The sequence below is a fragment of the Triturus cristatus genome, chromosome 11, assembly GCF_964204655.1.
Source record: "Triturus cristatus chromosome 11, aTriCri1.1, whole genome shotgun sequence".
NCBI lineage: Eukaryota > Metazoa > Chordata > Amphibia > Caudata > Salamandridae > Triturus > Triturus cristatus.
In genome coordinates this window covers 53460686-53481776 of record NC_140594.1, presented here as the reverse complement: position 1 = coordinate 53481776, position 21091 = coordinate 53460686, and the positions used below count along the sequence as shown (strand labels likewise).

The 21091-nt window shown below is 48.1% G+C and overlaps 1 protein-coding gene across 3 annotated transcripts in view; it reads right to left on the bottom strand.

The window, feature by feature from the left end:
* Positions 1-21091, bottom strand: part of SEPTIN2 (septin 2) — a 321415-nt gene that overhangs the window by 207482 nt on the left and 92842 nt on the right. For all 3 annotated transcript variants that reach the window (XR_014970433.1, XM_085633398.1, XM_085633399.1), the window contains exons 6-7: positions 18459-18593; positions 158-275 (exon numbers count right to left, since the gene is read on the bottom strand). Coding sequence is in view for 2 of the 3 variants with exons in the window: in XM_085633398.1 (XP_085489524.1) it covers positions 158-275; positions 18459-18593 (253 nt within the window). In the remaining variant the exon portion in view is untranslated. The remainder of the gene's footprint in view (positions 1-157; positions 276-18458; positions 18594-21091) is intronic.

Genomic DNA, 21091 nt, shown 5'->3' with positions numbered 1-21091 from the left:
TGAGCACAGAATGGAAGCTCTCAGATGGGATCAGACCAGGTTATGGGCGGGGCCGTCCTCAAGCATTGGTAAAGTACAGTCAGAAAGGATCTGAAACTGTCTACAAGCCAAGTAAAGCTGAACTCTCCCACAGACCCCAAAAGGCAGGACCACTCACCCGTCTCTTGAGCCGCTCTCGCTCCTTCAGGGTCAGGGTGTCCGCCTTGGCGATCACTGGCACAATGTTCACTTTTCCATGGAGCGCCTTCATGAACTCCACATCAAGAGGCTTCAGGCTGAAAAGACCCAAATGGCAGAAGTGGTCAAGCGCAGAAAATGGCGCTTCAAGGCCAAATTCAGACACAGACTTTCTCACATTGGAATTCAGATCATGGTTACTACCAGTACAGGCCTAGATTACCAGCCTAGGCAAACAGTAAACCCCCCCAGTAATTCACCAACACGTGAAAACCCAGCTGAATACATCTTGGAGCAGAACAAGTAGGTACATACAAACAGTTCTATACTTCTACAAAAATATTTTACATCAACACTATAGAGAATGAAAAAACGAAGTGATAAAACGAACTCAAAGCAATACAAAAAAGCCCTTTACAGTAAAACCAACCATGAGCAAGAACTATAAATTGTTTTAAACAAAACATGGTTGAAAACTGGATGAAAAAGTTACTTCCACCTTAGCAGAGTTTCCATCAGGTCATCTTTGAGTTCATACTCATTAGAACAACTCTGCCTGTCTGCAGTATCCCAGCAAACATGCGCGTACACAAATTCTCATAAAAAGCAAGACTTTAAGAAACAATGCGAGCTAAATGGAAATGCATATTTGCCTGTAAGATACATTTGGCTGAAAAGCCCCTTTTAATCGTCTTCCAAACAAAACGCAGAAAGTGGGACATAACAGGTTAATGTGCGGATTCGGCTAACGTTTAATGTAAAAGCATCCAGCAGTCCCACCGTCCCAGAAGCCAGCAGCGCCCATTAGGCCCTTGTTTTGACTGGAAGGCAGGTGCAGGCATTTAATGAACCAAGTTCCAGCTCTCGGCCAAGAGACCCAGGATGAGTCTGGGTTACAGCCGAGTAACATTTCTTTGTCCTCCTTCAGATCATCTTTGAAATCCATTTACACCAGAGCAGCGGCTGAAACTCCAGAAGGTTATGTTATGTTGTTAGGCGATTTGTAGAGCGCGTGGCTGTCCCAGCGCCAAGGATCAGGGAGAAGGCGCGTGTGATGTTTTAGCTACTGAAACAACCATGTCTTTAAGCGCCGAGAGATCGGGGATGCTCCTAATACAGAGAGGCGTCGAGATCCATAAAGGAGGAGCTAAAACTGTGAATGAGCGGCCTCCGACTCTGGCTCTAAGAACCGTGGCGCCCGCATCGGTAGTAGATCCGCAGAGCGCGGGAAGGAATATAGTGGTGGCCGAGGTCTACGAGCATCACCGGGCCGGAGCCCGCCGGTTCTTTTTGAGTAGCACAGAGTGCTTTGAACCGCATTCTTTGATCCACAGGCAGCCAGTGGAGTCGACGCAGCACCCTTGAAAGGTGCGAGCTGCCGCGGTCATGGCGCGTTGGAGCCTATTTGTCACAGGTTTGTTAGCACCGAGCAAGAGGCTGTTGCAGTTCTCTAACCTAGCCAGGATCGTGGCTTGCACAGCCCGCTGGCGCATGTGGTCAAACAGAGCAAGAATGGGTTGAAGGCCGCGCAAAATGCCGAAGCAGGGCCCTGCCACAGACTTGGCCTGCTCCTCAAACCAGACTGCAATGTCCAACCGGGTGCCGAGGTTTTTTACGGCAGCTTTGGGCGCAGGCGGACTACCCAACTCCGGCGGCCACTAGTGGTTACCCCAGAGGTGAGTCTCTGCCAAACAGGAGGATCTCAGTTTTAGATGCATAAACCTGGAACAGGGGGAGAACAGAGAGTTTTCAATCATCCCTAATGGTGTGAAGGGAGGCCTGACAATTAGAAGCAATTCTTCAATGCTACAACCCAAGCGCTGTCTGTCAAATCCCAGTGCCCATGATGGCAGCATTGGTCCGACTAGCTTTTCTGTGCGCATTTACTCTCTTTCTTGGGTTTTTTTCTTCTTGCGATCTTGGCGTAGTGGCGAAGAGCCCCTTCAATTAGACGATGGCTCCAAAGAAGTGTCCGCTGTTACTTGGAGTTTTTCAAGAGATGCATTCAAAATACATCCATTGCAGAAGGTGAGACCAGGGAGAAAGACCACCGCCGCCCAGAGATACAGAACGTTAGGTGGAAATGTCATTGGAGTGATCGGCTCTCAGGCACCCAATGCAGAATCGTTCACTCAGTAGTATACATACAAGCGCCTGGGCCACCGCTTGGACCCCCATGGCTCTTATTCAGCCCCAAGGGCTCCTCGGAGGCAAAGACCTGGGGTCCCTCACTTTGTAGTGCACTGAAACAGCTCCAGCTCCCTGGTGTGTGGTGTGTGGTGGGTGTGGGGAGTTGAAAGGTGTCGATAGTAAATAGATGAATCTGTATGGAGAAGTAAACCTATGACGACCACTTTTGGTGACCCAGCCCATGCTAGCTATACATTTAATGACAGATGTGCTCACTGTGGACAGCCGAGGTCACTTCAATATTGAGGGAGAAACACAGCCCGAGGGAGCTTCCAATCACAAGCCGCTCCAACAAGTCCCCAATGAAGGCAGAGTTTGGGCTTCTCTCCGACGGCCTCTGTGGGAAACTCGCTAATGGGAAGCGACACTATGAACATGAAACTTGCACCTGCACATTCTTTTAGAAATATGCAAATTCCTAAGTCATAGGATCCAGATTCCCTAGCATAGCTTTGCTGCAAAAGAGGAGGAGGATGTGGAAATACAGTGAGCCACAGAGCACACTAATTCCAACAAAATGCCGGCTCATTAGGAGGGCGAAGCCTTCTGATTGGCTGAATATTCAATCATTTGTGGCCTGTCTGGCGCAAATACTTTCAACATGGCTGCTTCCCACATTGTACTGTGTGTGGTTACAGCTCAGCCCTTCACGATAAATCGCAGATTACGCATTATTACATTCCACGAGCGCTGCAGGGGGCATTAATCTCAAAGAATGTTTTAATTAACGTGCTGAAGTGATTTATACCTTGTGAGAGAATGAACTTGTTGTTACTCCTAGGAGTTATTTTTGACACTGGCAAACAGGGCTCTGTAGGACATTTAATTGGAACTGCTCTGCTCTCCCTTTACATTTTTGGTTATTTTTTGCAGGTGTGGTTTTTCTCGACTTCACATAGCACACACAGACTCAACATTTCAGACACCCCCCTCTGGGTGGGACAACTCTAGATTCCCTGCAGACTGATGCCGGGCTCTGCAGGAGAGCGCGTTTCCGCTCTCAATGATGCATCCAGGGGAGGTCGAGACCACAAACCCTTCCAAAGGAGGTGTCGTTTTTCAGTCACTGGGAATGCTCAATCAGGCTGAAAAATCTCCATCAACATAAATGAGTGAGTGAGTGAATGAATGAATGCACAGGGTACTAATTCAATCCCTTCGGTTCCCTTAGGTTCCTTCCAATTGTTTCTGCTAACTCGGTCTTTTGCAACAATAACTATTTCCTTAATGAACACTAGCCTAGCTTTTCAAGGTTTTACTTTTCATTGTACTCAATAGTACAAGTGGTTTGTGAGCTCTTTTCCAGGAATGCAGTACACAAGACCTGCGCAGTGACACGTTACACTGGCTACCACCACTGTGTCTGTGTGATTTGGAGCGAAGCAGCCTATGCGGCACCCAGGGCACAGCCATTTAGGGTATTACTATGACCAGTCACCGAGAGACCCTAGTCAGGGAGCCAGAGTTTCCAGCGGGAATTTGAGTGGTGGATATGTTAGTCAGTTATTTGGATTGAGAAGGGTTGGGGAGGGGTAGAAAAGGGAAAAAGGTTTGCATTTGTATAGCACTTGTAACCCTGATGGGGTGTTGAAACGCTTTATTGGCAAGTAGCACGCTACTCTGGAGCCCATAAAGGAGTAATGATGAATTAGTATAGTGGAATAAGTAATTTAAGAAGTGAACAGGTTAGACTTATTTTGATTGAAAAGGATAGTGGAGGGATAGAAGACTGAAGGATTTTTTTAATTTTTTGGAGGTCTTAGCAGTAGGAGGCGGATTTTGGTGAGTAAAAGGGGGTTTTGGAGGGGAAGAGTCAGAGGGAAGAGTTTAGAAAGGTTTGTTTGCGGGATCTGTATATTAAAAAGAGGTGTCAGATGATGCAAGGAGGGGGTAGAGTAGGGGCGAGTCTAGAAAGGGTTATTTTGGGGGCTTTGTGATAAACGAGAGAGTGGATGTAGAGCATCTATTGATAGATGTATAATGTGAGAGATAGGGTAGTGCATTTAAAAGAGTAGTATAAAGAAGTTTGAGATGAGTGAGAAAGTTGGGCTAGAAGATATATTGAAAGAAGTATAGGCTGAGAAATAGGGTAGTGCATTGGAAATTCTAAATTAGAAGAAAGTGATAAATATATAGATCCAGAAGCACATTGAAAGTATGTAGATGCATAAAGGAGATTAAAGATATTGATAGAGGTGCAGGATGAGAAATAGGGTAGTTCATTGGATGTGCTTTGGGCAGATCATTGGATATGCTTTTTTAGGAGAAAAGTAACAAACACACAGATCCAAGTACATGGAAGGTACATAGATGCACAATGGAAGCAAGTACATGTAGACCAAAGATTATTTTATATTTTTTTTACAATTATTCTACATGTTTATATAAAGCAATACGCAAAGATAGGTACATATCTATAGTGAAAATAAATGCTTATATACAGAGGGATATGCTGTAAATTTCTGTGTCTGTATGGTGCTTATGTGGGGAAGAGCTAATTCTTGAGTAGTTTTCTGAAGATACGGTGGTTGTCGGTGGCTCTTATGTTGGGGGATAAAGAGTTCCATAGTTTGGCTGCTTGAACAGAGAAGGATGTACCACCCATGTTTTTTCTTGGATCTTGGGATTTTGAGGCGAGATGCCCCTTTAGAGCTTTGTTGAATGTGTTTGGTGATTTTATTCCCGATGAAGAGTGGTCCCATTCCATGTATCGCTTTGTGGTTGATACAAAGTAGCTTGAACGTGGATCTTCGGGCAACCGGTAACCAATGCAGGGCTTTCAAGGCACGTGAGATGTGGTCTCCCGGTTTGATATGCAAGAGTAGTCTGGCAGCAGAGTTCTGAATTAGTTGTAGTCTTTTCATGGTTGATAAAGGTGATCCGTAGTAGAGGCTATTGGCGTAATCTAGTTTGGACAGAACAAGAGGTAACCTGGACCTTGTTTGGACATCCAAAATGAGGGAAAATTCGTTGCAGCGTTTTTGTAGTAACAAAGCTTGATCTTGCTAGTTTGTCCACGTGGGCATTCATCGACAGCTTGGAGTCCAAAGTCATTCCGAGGTTTCTTACTTCCTTCGATACTTTAGGCAGTGATCCCAGTTCATCAGGCCAGGCAGCAAGCGGGTCATAAGGTTTCCAATCGTCACACATTAGTATTTCCGTTTTGGAAGCATTCAATTTGAGATGGCTCCAAATCATCCACGGCTCTGAGACAACTGAAAATTGGGGATCTTACAATGTCTTTGGGGCATTCCAGGTGAAGGAGTATTCAAGGGTCATCTACATAGCTATAACACGTGAGGTGAAATTGATCAGTACCAGTAATGACTTCATGTAGATGTTGAAAAGCATGGGCAAGATGATAGCGCCTTGAGGGACCCCTGATTTTGTGGAGTATGGTGTGGACGCGAAAGGTGGGGTATAGATGACATTAGTTCTGTTTCGAAGGTAGGACGCGATCCAGTCTAGAGCAGCCCCCTCTATGCCAGCTTCATAGTCTTTGTTTCAGAGTGTCATGGGCAACCGTGTCAAAGGCAGCCGAGAGGTCCAAGAGGAGTAGCGCAGCAACCCCGTAGCAGTCAACTGTATTCTTCAGGTCATCCCAGATGGCAAGGAGGGCCGATTCAGTGCCTCTTCCCAGACGGAATCCTGTTAGAAGTCTGAAAGTATGTGATTCTCTTCAATGAATTGTGACATCTGGGCGAACGCTGCTCTTTCTATCAGTTTGCCCAGTAAAGGTCCATTTGTAATGGGTCTGTAGTTGTCAGGGTTCAGCGGGTCCAAGTTTGTTTTCTTCAGTAAAGGGCGTATGTGGGACTTTTTGGGTTTTACTGGAAATATTCTAGTAGTTAAGGAATCATTGATGATTCTTCTTACTGGAGTGGCAGCAGAGGTTGTTAAAAGAATCGTCTTGAAAGTTTGTTTTGGACAAGGGTCAGAAGGGCTGCCGGCAGGCCTGCTTTCTCTGACCAGGTCCATAAATTCATCGTGTGAGATGTGTTGGAAGGAACGGAGAGGATGGGTTAGAGTATTCTTGGACTGTAGCTTTGTAAGAGGGTTAGAGCTTGTGCTTTGTCTCAGTTTTAAGTAGGAGTCCAACGTTTCTGCTTTGGTGTGCAAGTTACTTTACTTTGGGAAACGCCTCATCTGGTAGAGACTATCTAGCCGCATATTCCCTACCATAGAAGTCTCCCTATGCACCAGACAGGATCCAGAATTTTTGACATGAGCAGGTAATGTATTTCGGCTCGGTGTGGTGTCGACGGCGTCGTCTGTGCCGGAAGCGACATTCAAGATGCCTATATAGGCGCCACCCAAGCACACCGTCAAATACTTTTGCAATTTTTCAAGCCAGAAGCGCGGAGCCACAAAGAACACGAATCACTGGTGTGGAGCACTACGGCCCTCAAAGGGGAAAGCCCGGTCTCTAGAAATCCATTTGCAGAGCAGGGAGGATGGGTGGATAGGTAAGGAATCTGCAGCCTGATAAGAGTCTCTATCAGATAAGGCGTTACCGAAGGTAAGTAACTTGTTCATCTGATAGAGACTTCTAGTCGCAGATTCTTTGCCTTAGAATAAATACTTAAGCAATACCCTCTCAGGAGGTGGGTCTGCAGACCAACTTCACATGAGGAAGTCCTGCAGGACCAAACTGGTGAAGAGCTGGTCTCGACGGATCAATTTGTCCAGGCAATAGTGCTTAGTCAACGTGTGCAAGGAGGCCCACATTGCTGCCTGGCTGATATCCAGGACCGGAATCTAGCGTGCTACCACAGCGGCTGCAGCTTTGGCTCTGGTAGAATGAGCACGCAAACCCTCAGAGGGTTGCTTTTGGCGAATGCGAAGCCGATCTTACTGCAGAGCGCGATCCATCTGGAGATGGCCCGCTTCTGCACAGCTAGACCCTTTTTCGCTTCAACTGGCCTACGGAGAGAGTTGGTCGCCCACCCTGACCTCTTGTGTGCGGTCAAGGTAGTACAACACTTTTTTTGGGTCCAAACTGTGGAGTCGCTCTTCTTCTTTAGAGGGATGTGGAGGAAAATTAAAACTAGGCAGAGTGATGGACTGGCCCATGTGAAGTGGAGTGACCACTTTCAGAAGAAAGAAAGTTCTTATGCAAAGCACCATTTTGTCAGGATGGATGGTGCAGTGCGGTACGGAGGCTTAGATGAAAAGGCCTGAAGCTCATTGACCTTCCGGGCAGATGTTATCACAACAAGGACAGCTGTCTTGATGGTAAGGAGCCCGAGGGAGCAATTGTGAAGCAGCTCAAAGGAAGCGTACATAAGAAATGTCAACACAAGATTCAGATCTCACAGGGGCATGATAAAGGGCAAAGGGGGAGAACATATGCTGTACACCTTTTAAGAACCTATTTACAATGGGGGATTTGAAAAGGGATGGCTGATCAGGCAACTTCCAAAAATTAGAGAGCGCAGAGAGATGGCCCATGAGAGTGCCCAGAGCAGAGCCTTGCTGGGCAAGAGAATAAAAAGAACAACCTAGGCAAGGGGTGCCGAAAGGGATTCAATGTGTTTTTCTGAACACCATGCCACAACCTTTTGCGAACAGTAGGCATCTTAGTGGAGGGACGCCAGGCCTTCAGATGACGGATGGGGTGAAGCCGAAGCACAAGAATGGCTCGACAACTTGGGAGTTGAACGAAGATCTCAGACTCCACGACTGCTCCCAGGACCTTCCTCTCAACCAGGACCTGGATTGTCAAGAAGTTGCTCGTCGAGCCACCAGAAGCTTGATGCATTGCTTTCTCAAGGGCTTCAGATGCATGGTGCAGCAAACCAAGCAGGCCTTCGGGTCATGGCCTCGCTCGAGGACCAGAGGCAAAGAAGGTGCAACATCTGTCAGTGGCACGTGCTGCAGGACTTGAAGCCGGCCTTCTTAAATTACACTCCTGCCACACCAGGAGGTAAGGCCTCGAAAGACTGACAAAACTTTGATCAAATCTTAGTCAAAAAGTGACTATGGGGTAGCTCTTCCCAGACCTGCACTGACCGATGCGGAAAGAAAAGAATGGACGTCAGCGCACCTTGGTGGCACCTACAGAAGCGTTGCAAATGGCACACCACACTGAGCTGAATGGTGCCACCTAAAAGCGTGCAGGGGTACTGCTGATTAACAAAATTACAGATCCAGTCTGACGCCTGGGAATAATTCTAAGGTAAGGAATCTGCCACTAGAAGTTTCTAGCAGACGTGTTGGTCCTACAGAATTTGTGGAGCAGTGACTCTCTCCAGTGCTTCTGTCTAGAGCGTGATCCACACCTACAGCGCTGTAAGCAAAGCCACCCCCAGCCAATGAGGTAGAGTTGGAATTGTGGTACTCACAGCTTTATGGTCTTCCAGCTTGGATTCTTCCTAGGGCCCAGACACACAACCCATCCCCAAACAAGCTAGAAGTTTGCCCTTCATGAGTATTCAGTACCAAATGCAAGCCTCTAGGATATGGTTCTCTTCCAGTACAATGAGTTGCTCTTTATAGGAACCACAGACTGCAGTCTAATCTTCAGCACTATGTGCTTTCTTGGCTCTTTAATTGTGTAAAAGAACTTGCAGGTCACAAGTTCCTTCCCACCCTTCGTCCAGTGGAATACATGTTTTCACTCCCACTAAAGGGTCGATTTGTGATCCCTGGGCCTTACCCTCACAGAGCGGTGCAAGTCATTCCTTGATGCGATCTCTTCAACACCTCTGCTTTTTTTTTTTACAGCTCCCTTTCTTCTAAGTATGATTTTCCTCAGGCAAGTGCACCTCCAGTGCCCCTTCTGAGCAGGGTCAGGTCTCTCCTTGAAAGCAGCCTCTCCAGACAGTCTCGGTGAAGTTTCTAGGTCTTGGATCCCAAAGCGGACAAGGGGAACTGGTGGTTAGTACCCCAAACCTGGTGCACAGAGAATTTCTCCGTCATCACTGTTGAGGAGACCCTGGATTCCTGGTAGATAAAACTCACCAACCCAGCTGGACGTCTCGGACATCTTTCCACTGAAGTGGCAGACAGTTTTCTTTATTCCAGTAGTTCAGTTTTAAGGCCGGCTCTGCCCCGGTGCTTATTCAACTCAGATTTGTCAAGTCATGCTTTTGTTATACGGTATGAGCACCAAGACGGGGTGCAGCCGGGAATGTCCATGCAGCAGAAATCCAAAACAAGGGTATAAACGCTAGGGAGGCTGCCCCACGTAAGTACATGTTGGGTGTTACCCCTTCAAGACAATTGGCAGTAAAGAAATGGGTGGGAAGTTGGTGTCGGACTGAGACAGAAATAGGCCCCGGAACTAGAAGTGGCCCCCATTAACAAATGAAATAGCCAAAAAAGTGGTCGGTCCACATTTGCAGATCCGGTCAGTTTTGAACTTGTCAAAACATTTTGTAAAGGACATTTCGCAAGATATGGGAGACTGCATGCACTTAAGCTTGCTGCAGGCAAAGTTTGTGGCCATTGCAAGGAAATGAACGGGGAGGAAAAATGCATACCAGACCCTAAAACAGCCCATAAACCGCCACAAAATGGACCCACTTGCGGACTGGTCAGGCCAGCCTTTCGGGCATTGCCAGATTGCCCAGTAGGACAGTTGGGCCTTGGGGGAAGTCCCTAGCTTCAAAGAGGCCCTTGGTCTCCTTAACATTCATAAGTCTGACCCACTACAAAGGACCGCTGGAATGTCCTGAGGGAGCCCGGCAATTAAAATCTCATCATGTCTGTGCAGTCCCTCCGATCCTCCTCCTTACATACCACTTAAATGCAGGAAATACAAACCGGCCTTCAGCGAAGCGATGGCCAACTAGGTCACACGCGCTCCACGTTCTCTACACATGCCTAAGGGGGCAAACCTGCAACATTCCAGTCCCATATGCAACAGCGAGAGACTCCGTTGCAGAATAACTTTAAAAAGGCAGGAGAGGCCAGTAGGCGACTCTTCCCCACACAGACAGGTAAAGGTCTGTTGAGGCGCCATCAACAATATCTCTACAACTGTCCTCCTCAACCTGGCGCGCCAATAGTAGTCATTCTCGTTAAAGAGAGCCCATGAGGTGCTCCTCTGGACCACAAAGTCCCATTCTGTGTACCTCCAGCGCACATGTATAATTGTTGTTGTGTGCTAAGGGAGGGGTCAGAAAGCTACAGTAATGCTGCGGCGTTTGGGTGAAACAATTCAAGGCATGGGGGCTTCTCTCCATTGAAACTTCCTGTTACCACTCTTTGCTCATCACTCTACAGATAATGCATATTAAATATTAGAAAATTCAATATAATCGCATTTACCAAGCTGAAATAAGTCTCAGGCCTACATTCGATTTGTGACTTGCAGCAGACTATGAAGCCCCTGTCGGTCCTAAATAACTGGAAAGAGGGGAGAGACTCTTGCTAACTTATTGAGCAACTGAAGCTTAATCCGCATCAGCGATTCTTCAAGGCGCCACACACCTGAATCTATTCTCCTTGAGGGACAACAATCACTAGATCCCTTTCGTAGGAGTTCAGAAAAGAACAAGAAAGGGAGAGGCGTTGGCCTAACGGCTAGGGCGCTCGACCTCGGACCTGGGAGACTGGGTTCGAGTCTCGGTAATGACGCTGAACATCCTGTGATTCTGGGCAAATCACCTAATCTCCCCGTGCCTAACAAAAAAGAATGTGTCCTAATGTAACGTAACTGGTGCTATGTAAAGCGCTCAGATACCCGATTGGATTCGGCTCAAGTTCGCGCTATATAAAACTCTGCAAAAAAAAAAAGTACATTCTGGCGAGGAGGCACTTCATGCCATCAATCTGCCACGTCACCTCAGCTCTCAGCAGCAAGGATGGGGTCTTGTCTAGATCTGATCCTATGGAGATACATCAAGGTGTAATGTGAGATGATGTTACTCGAAGGAGACATGTGCAAGTTCACGTTTACGGTTCATATGATTATATGTAACTTATCACCAGTGATGGCTGAAATGATGACTCACAGACACAGCACCCCATCACCTCTAAGAAGATTGCAATTCACAATGTACGATAAGACGTGCATGGAAAGACGATCATATGTACCACCATGGCATGCCAATATCAATCAACAAGTTCTGGTCCTGATAATGCCAGAGGGATTCGATGAGACATGTGGGCCCATGATCTCGCAACAATGTCTGGCCCACTCGAAGAGATGGTCAGGAAGAACCTGTCGGAGACGATGATGTATGTAAATCCGTGACTGCGCCAGGTGGTTTTGCGTCAGCACGGCCAAACATAGTTTGGCAGTTAAAGAGGTGTTTCATCAGCGCTTACAGGAAGCATGCCACTATTTTTCGATTCAACTTCAACAGGCGCTCTAGTGTCTTTGCTTTAACAGAAGGAGTCCACTCTGTTTCTGGACTGATTAATCCAGGTGTGGGCTGAACCTCATGGCATGGCTGCCTTCTCACCATCCACCCATCCACCTATCCATCCCAAAAGCCTGGTTTCAATCCAGTCTCCCATGTTTGACCACATATCTTGGTTTCTGGGCAAATTACTGCAACTCCTTGTGCCTCAAACTTTAAATGTGTGTAATGTGGTGCACAATAAGGGGATGTGTAAATATCAGATAAACTCGTATAGCACAGCCCTGCTCTTTATACAGCCTTGCAGCATGTTGGTCTAGGCATAAGAACAAGAACTCGCTCCACACCTCTTTCTTCATCACAACCTGGGTTCTGTAATCTGGTTTCAACTAAACCCAAATGTACACACTAACACACACAACACTGTTCTAACAACAACACTGTGTTTGCGATACATCTGTTGCGGTAGCACTTGTTCTCTGCAAAGAAATCCACACCTTCTTAGCGGAAGGTTTCTCAGGCTCCAAATATCAAAAGCAACGTCTAACAATAAACAAGTATTTGTCAACAGGCGCTAGAGCCGAGACCCTGAGGGCCACAAGTCAAACGCTGAAACCCTCAGCGTCGGCCTCACATTACTGGCAGAACCTGCAAAGCTACCTTTCTGTAAAACATCTAGTCCAAGAAAATCACAGCAGAGGTCTGATTTGGGGTTTAAAACTAACAATGTCTCTTACCGGCAATCTGACATAGAGTCCTTCCTTTTCACATCACTCAATGCAGAGAAATGTACAGTATTGCTTTGCTACTGGGCCTAGAAGCAGGCGCTCCGCCTTACTGCCATAAAGGCATAGCCCACTGGTCCAAGGTCCAGGTGACATCAATGAAACTCTACATGTTACATCTGAAAATGGGAAACCATGTTCTAATGACGTACAGCATCTGCTCACATATTCTACCCATCACAAGGCCCACATCTTCACTAGGACCTTTAATTAAAAAAATTGGGGGGTGGGGGGAGTTTTGCATGCAACAAATCACTACATAGTTGGTCGTGATAGCCCAACAAGAGCGGTCACTTGATCCTCCCAAACTCTTCTAATACTGAGGCTTTAGATCTGTCCATTAATTCCTGCTCAGCTCCCCCGCTTTAGATCCGTCCATTCATTCATTCATTCATGCTCAACTCCCTGGCTTTAGATCTCTCCATTCATTCATTCCTGCTCAGCTCCCCCGCTTTAGATCTGTCCATTTCATTCCTGCTCAGCTCTCCGGCTTTAGATCCGTCCATTCACTCCTGCTCAGCTCCCCAGCTTCAGATGCGTCCATTCACTCCTGTTCAGCTCCCTTGCTTTAGATCAGAGTTCCTGCTCAACTCCCTGGCTTTAGATCCAACCATTCATTCATTCCTGCTCAGCTCCCCTGTGTGAGAAGTTGGCCTGGTATATGATGTTCACTAGTTAAAGTGACCACCTTGTACCATGCCAAGCAACCCTTATGGTGTGGTTGTAAGTCAACCTTTTCGGACTAGCTGCCCTAGTGGTAGCGTAGGCTAAGCAGTCTTTGAGGCTAAACTCGTTAAAGCGTGTTAAGCAGGCTGTTTTACCAAATGTAACCCCCCTTTATACCAATGAAAGGACACCACACAGATATATATTCAAAATATATATGTATTTATTACTCAAAGTATCCCCTAGACTCTTTATGAGCACAGGAGCACAAATCGTTAAACAAGACAATGTTATAATATACAGAAGTTGCACTTTATATGGATGGGCCCTGGTGGCCACTCAAACCATATACTAAAATAGTGGTATAAGTACCACGAACAGGAAAGTGAAAAGGCCTAGGGCCTCTAGAATCGCTGGGCCTACAAGGAGCTAACTTCAGTTAGTGACCAGGAGGTCCACGGGTCGCGTGTGCAGTGAGGAAAGTTACACGCGGGCTCCCGTAGGTTTTCAATGGCTGCGTAAAAGTTTAAAAGTTACTGCAGAAAGGGTCTTCTGGATGGACTACGATCTTAAGATTCAAAACACAGACACTAGAGATGTTTCTCTACACTTGGGCACCGGAGTGCCAGCTTTACCTCACCCACAGGAAGCGGGTGCATAGGTCTCGGAGTGCGTCAGGTTTCTTCTATCGATTCAATGGAGCCTGATGACAAAGATGCTGCAGGCGGTCGGTCCAGAAGAGATGCGGTGGATCCAAGAGTGGATCGGAGTTGTAGAAGACCTGAAAGCAGAGGGGACAGTGTTCACAGTCACTAGCCAGTGACCGGCGTGGCACCAGGTAGGTACCAGGCGATGTCGGGTGCAAACAGGTGGTTAGGTGTAGCTTGTCTCCGCAGCCACGTGGTCCCTGAAGGTCGACGACGTCCAGGAGTCGAGTCACGAGCTGTCCCACGCAGGCTCTCGCTGTCGGCGGTGTCGGCGACTCGGAAGAAGCAAACAAGCCTTGGCAAAGGCAGGAGTCGTGGAAATTCAAGAAAGCTGATTGTTCTGACCAGCAAGGTCAGAGGGGCTGCTCTTTTGGAGAGCAGCTGGGGCCAGTCTGGAGCAACCAGACCAGCGTCGTTGATTTAAAGTTTCGTCGCCAAAATGGCCACTAGCCAACGGGCCAGGGACCGGGCAGGCGCGTCGAGATGCAAAGTGCAGAGGGGCCCCACGCAGATCGTGGAGATGCTGGAGGGCTCACTTTTGGTGCAGATGCTGCTCGGTGGTTGGGCTTCTCAGGACCCAAAGCACAACTTGGAGGGAGCCTCTGTTGTCTCGCTTGCAGCTTGTCGTCGGTCTTCCAAGGTGGCTGGCTCCACGTGTCTCGGTGCCTCCACGGGTTCCTTCTTTTCAGGGACTGTGGATCGGGCGGTGAGAGGTCTGGAGGTCCAGGTCTTGTCGGGCTCTGGGCTCGGGCTCCGGCGGGAGGCGGCGGCAAAGCAGACGTTGGATAGCTGGTTGGTGCTTGCGTTAGCAAGATGGTCACTCCCTGACCATAGGGGACATTTCCTTCAGTCCTCTGTGCAGCAGAGCGTCGAAGTTCCCGTCTTCTTCTTTGTAGTAAGTTGATTCCAGGATGTCTGAAGTCTTAGGACACAGCTCCTACCTTTAAGCGGATTCTATGGGCCGGACTACCTGCTAGGTCCCTCCCTAAGGGTGGGACCAGGAAGTGGGGTGGTTACACCCCCAATCCTTTGTCCAGCTCGCCCCAGGTCCGGGGCTGGTGTGCCCCAGGACCGGTTTGAACTGGCATATGCACCGAGGCTCCTTGTGAGCCTCAGGCATGTCTGATTCCATTCAAGCCCTACCTGACCAATACACAAAATCCTGTCTGGGGTGGTGCTCGCACCTCCCCTGGCAGGAAACCCTTTGTCCACGTCTCCCAAGCTGGAAGGACTCCCAGCAGCAGGAGGGCAGACTTGTGTCGGTGGTGGCAGCGTCCATTTTGTGGAGCTGAGGCTATGTCTGATTTTACCCGGGTTTCAGGTTCTGTACATGTCGTGTCCCTCTAGAAGGGTGGAATGCTAACCCCGTCTCCAGAATTGGCGAGGGGTTAGTATTCCAATTCGTATGACACCTTACTCGACATGTTTTGATAAAGCCAAACCAAAGATAGCATTTAACCGCGAGGTTCATAATGCACTTAAGAGTATATGGTATGACGATATCTGGAAACGGTAGAAGGAAGTTGTTCCGACCACTGCAGACAGGCTCAGCTCATGCCAGAGCACCATCTCACATGGAACCAAGCACTCTGCCTTCAGGATTGTCCAGGCCTGCCATAGGAGTGACTTATAGGTTACCAGGTGTCCCATTTAAGGTTAGGTATAGGTATACTACACCTAAATAAGAGGTGGTTACACCAACTTACCCCAGCTGAGTGATCAGCCAGTTGTGTCAAATTTGTTAGGCCAGGCCAGGGGTGGCACAATACATGCTTCAGCCCCTGGTAGGCCTTAGATACACCAATGCCCTGGGTACCTAGTGTACACTGGTACAGGGGCTCACAGGGTGATCCAGTTCCAATTGGTTATGCACCTAGGGTGCACAGTGTCAATTTAGTAGAGAGAACAGCAGGCTGGGGGTCTGATTAGCAGGCCCACGGCCTCAATATGTCAAAAACCAGTGAAGCAAAAAGCAAAAATTTGGGGTGACCATAGGATAGCAGACCCTACTCTCCTACACCCTGCTTTAGCTGTCTATACATTCCTGCTCAGCTCCCCGGCTTCAGATTCATCCATTCATTCCTGCTCAGCTCCCCGGATTTAGATCCATCCATTCATTCCTGCTCAGCTCTCCGGCTTTAGATCATTCAATGAATTCCTGCTCAGCTCCCCGGCTTTAGATCATTAAATTAATTCCTGCTCAGCTCCCCAGCTTCAGATGCGTCCATTCACTCCTGTTCAGCTCCCCGGCTTTAGATCATTCAATTCATTCCTGCTCAGCTCTCCGGCTTTAGATCCGTCCATTCATTCCTGCTCAGCTCTCCGGCTTTAGATCCGTCCATTCATTCCTGCTCAGCTCCCCGGCTTTAGATCCGTCCATTCATTCCTGCTCTGCTCCCCGGCTTCAGATTCATTCATTCCTGCTCAGCTCCCCGGCTTTAGATCCGTCCATTCATTCCTGCTCTGCTCCCCAGCTATAAATCATTCCATGCATTCCTGCTCTGCTCCCCGGCTTCAGATTCATTCATTCCTGCTCAGCTCTCCGGCTTTAGATCCATCCATTCATTCCTGCTCAGCTCCCCGCCTTTAGATCCGTCCATTCACTCCTGCTCAGCTCCCCGGCTTTAGATCATTCAATTCATTCCTGCTCAGCTCCCCGGCTTTAGATCCATCCATTCATTCATTCCTGCTCAGCTCCCCAGCTTTAGATCCGTCCATTCATTCCTGCTCAGCTCTCCGGCTTTAGATCCGTCCATTCATTCCTGCTCAGCTCCCTCGCTTTAGATCAGTCCATTCATTCCTGTTCAGCTCCCCGCCTTTAGATCCGTCCATTCATTCATTCCTGCTCAGCTTCGCGGCTTTAGATCATTCAATTCATTCCTGCTCAGCTCCCCGGATTTACATCATTCAATTCATTCCTGCTCAGCTCTCTGGCTTTAGATGATTCAATTCATTCCTGCTCAGCTCCCTTGCTTTAGATCTTTCAATTCATTCCTGTTCAGCTCCCTCGCTTTAGATCAGTCCATTCATTCCTGTTCAGCTCCCCGCCTTTAGATCCGTCCATTCATTCATTCCTGCTCAGCTCCCCGGCTTTAGATCATTCAATCCATTACTGCTCAGCTCTCCGGCTTTAGATGCATCCATCCATTCCTGCTCAGCTCCCCTGCTTTAGATCATTCAATCCATTACTGCTCAGCTCCCCAGCTTTAGATGCATCCATCCATTCCTGCTCAGCTCCCCTGCTTTAGATCATTCAATCCATTACTGCTCAGCTCTCCGGCTTTAGATCATTCAATCCATTACTGCTCAGCTCTCCGGCTTTAGATGCATCCATCCATTCCTGCTCAGCTCCCCTGCTTTAGATCATTCAATCCATTACTGCTCAGCTCCCCAGCTTTAGATGCATCCATCCATTCCTGCTCAGCTCCCCTGCTTTAGATCATTCAATCCATTACTGCTCAGCTCTCCGGCTTTAGATGCATCCATCCATTCCTGCTCAGCTCCCCTGCTTTAGATCATTCAATCCATTACTGCTCAGCTCCCCAGCTTTAGATGCATCCATCCATTCCTGCTCAGCTCCCCTGCTTTAGATCATTCAATCCATTACTGCTCAGCTCTCCGGCTTTAGATCCATCCATTCATTCATTCATTCATTCCTGAACAACTCCCCGGCTTTACATCCGTCCATTCACTCCTGTTCAGCTCCCCGGCTTTAGATCATTCAATTAATTCCTGCTCAGCTCCCCGGCTTTAGATCATTCAATTCATTCCTGCTCAGCTCTCCGACTTTAGATCATTCAATTCATTCCTGCTCCGGCTTTACATCCGTCCATTCATTCATTTCTGCTCCGCTCTCCAGCTTTAGATCCAGCCATTCGTTCATTCATTCATTCATGCTCAGCTCCCCGGCTTTAGATGCATCCATCCATTCCTGCTCAGCTCCCCCGCTTTAGATCATTCAATTCATTCCTGCTCAGCTCCCCGGCTTTAGATCCGTCCACGAGCACCTCGCCAGCAGTGAACAGGCGGAGTGAACAAGATGCCCAGTCCTGGATTATTTAAGCTCCTTATAAGGACAAAGTACGGACCACAAAAAGAGCAGCACCCCTCCTCTGATCTGTACTTGATTTCTGGTCACTGATGTTCTGTAGAAGTGTTCCGACTGACAAGTCCTACTTGTGTATCAGTGGAAGTTGGAACTGATGTTGCAGCAATGCTAGAGAAGCTAAGTCTGGGTAGGCGCCATGATGCAGCTACATTCAGTGAAGAGCTTGGTGCATACTGAGCACAGCTCAGAACTGGGTTGATGTGGAAAGCGCCACTTTAAGCAAAATAGATAAACAGCGTAAGCGCAAGGGAGGATTCCTACGCACTAAGCACATAAGGTGCAACAGCACTGCCTTCTTTTGATGAAGATCATCGTCTAAGAAGCAGTTGACAGTTTCACAGGAGGTTCAGAACCCCATGAGATACCCCACTGCAGGAGACAGGGCCATGCTGAGAAGGCATTTATTCTTGGTGCTAATCGTTGGCGCCGCCTATCTATAACTGTTCAACCCCAGCTAGGACGGCCCTCTATTTACACAGTTGACCAACGCCACGTAAAGCTGCCAGAAGCTCACCCGTGACCGAAGGGGGAGATGAAGTAGAAGCAGCAGTGCACGCGGTTGTCGATGATGTGGCGTCGGTTCAGTCCGCTCTCGTCGTGCAGGTATCGCTCAAACTGGTTGTCGATGTAGTGGATGATGGTTTTGAAGCTGAAGGAAAGGGTGGAGAGAAAAAAAATACATGAAGCATCAAATACGGAATTAAATATCAGGGAACCTCAAAGGGAAAAAAATGCATTATTAAAGACATACACCCGGGGAACATAGGGCGGCGCCACACTACAGCCCCTGTAGCAATCTACGAGTTCTTTGGGCGACAGGCGCTCTGCTAGTTGGGGATGTGGGTAGTTTCAAACCTACGTAGCAGGGTGGGAAGGGATAATTTATGGGGATCTTCTATTGTTTGTATTTTCTTTTTCAGGTAGACACTGGTAGAGGGGGAGGAGGGAGGGGTGTGGGGTTACACATTTTTTGAATGTTATGAATGTTACATCGACAAACTATGCTGACACCTATACAGAGGAACGCATGACTTATTTTGGGCTCAATGAGTATACACTGGGACAAAAGCTTAGAGATAAAGTCAAACGCAGTGTTATCCTGAAATATATTAAACGACACGACCCTGACATTATTGTGCTGCAAGAAACGCACTTGGTGGGGAAACTCCTGTAAGGCACTGAACAGGTGAGGCTACAAATTAGTGGCTCATGCGGGATTCACGACCAGCTCACGAGGAGAAGGCATTATGGTGAGAAACTCTTTTCCTCTTGCTCTGAGCTCCACCTGGGCAGATGACCGGGGTAGATACATAGGAGTCACAGGTTTATGGGAAGGCTGCACGCTCACACTTATGTCGGTCTACGTGCCGCCTGGCCTCCAGAGCACCACATTTCGTGACCTGGGTACTCTCTTACTTTCATTGCTGGAAGGCCTCCTGGTGATTGGGGGGGTGGGGGTGAGGGACTTCAATTCAGTTGCCTCGGGCCCTTTAGACCGACACCCACCACGTGAGCTTGTGTCATCGAATAGATGGCTACCTGACTTCCTGGAGGCGCTAAGCCTGGTGGATGGGTGGAGGACGTACAACCCAGAAAGAATCCAACACACTTTTCACTCCGAGGCCCACCATAGCCTTTCCCGCATAGACTATCTTCTAGTCCCCGCATCGCATGCCGCCCACATCCACAAAATCAGACATCTAGCTAGAGGGATCTCAGACCACTCCCCGATATGGGTGCACATAGTCCTCAGCCAGGCAAAGGTGGGGAAGACTGCCCCCATAAACCCGTGGTATCTCCGGGACCCTGGAGTCCGTAAAGCAATAGAGACAGCCATTGACAATTATTTCCAAGACAACGAGGGGTCGGTAGAATCCTCCCAGAACCTGTGGGAGGCATTTAAATCCGTGATACGGGGCCAGGCACTGTCGCTAATTGCTGGAATGAAGAAAGGCAGACGGAAAGAGATAGTAGATGCCGAGGCAGAAATCCGCAAACTAGAAGATTAATTAGAAACAGAAGTAACACACGAAAAGCTGCATTTATTGCACCTTAAACAAGACGAATACAAAATGCTGGCAACTGACAGGGTCAAATGTCTTGGAAGGGAAAAGTTGGGCAGAGTATACGACCTGGGAGATAAAGCGGGGAAACTAATCGCCTGGCTTGACAAAAAGGAAATGGTGATCCGACTGGTACCAGAACTAATAAGTACAGACAGCAAACTTATAACCAACCCGCAGGACATTGCAAACCAATTTGCAACTCACTTCAAGACAGTAAACACAGCTAATACACCATACACTGAAGATCTACTGCGAGATATAGCGCTCCCTACCTTATCGGAGGAAGACCGCCACTTCCTAATACCCATTGAACTATACAAACTCAAGCCCGACAAACTAGCCCTGTACCTTAAAGCCATGTTTGAAGAGAGCAAGGAGCTAGGGACACTGCCAATGGATCAAAGAGTGGCCACACTGGTCACGATACACAAGGAAGGTAAACCCAAAACCAACTGCGCCTCATATAGGCCGATTTCCCTCCTAAATGCAGAGCCCAAATTTCTGGCCAAGCTCCTCGCAAACCGTCTAATCAAAGTGATCGGCGGTCTAGTCCATCCTGATCAGTCAGGCTTCATGCCACATCGTCATACGGCGCTGAACCTGCGTAGCGTACATGGGGTACTTGAGAGAGCAGCTACGATCCAAGACGACGCCACAATAGTATCATTAGACGCGTCCATGGCGTTTGACACAATTGAATGGCCCTTCTTATTGGCAGTACTTGCAAAACTGGGGTTTTGTCCAGAATTCATCAAGTGGGTACGGATCCTGTACTTGGAGCCCCTTGCGCAGATCGTGGTCAACAACAAGGTGTCAGACAAATTCACATTGAGTCGGGGGACCCGTCAGGGATGCCCTCTCTTCCCTCTACTATTCGCCCTTGCCCTGGAACCGCTGACGGCATGGATTTGTCAGGACCCAGTAATACGAGGTCTGCGCTGGTCCCCTGGCTGGGAGGACCGTATCTCCCTCTACACGGATGACATTCTCCTGTTCCTAGCCTCCCCGAGAAAGTAATTGGTAAGTGTTTTAGACATCTTGGAAATCTTTGGCAGGTACTCTGGATTCTCCATTAACTGGA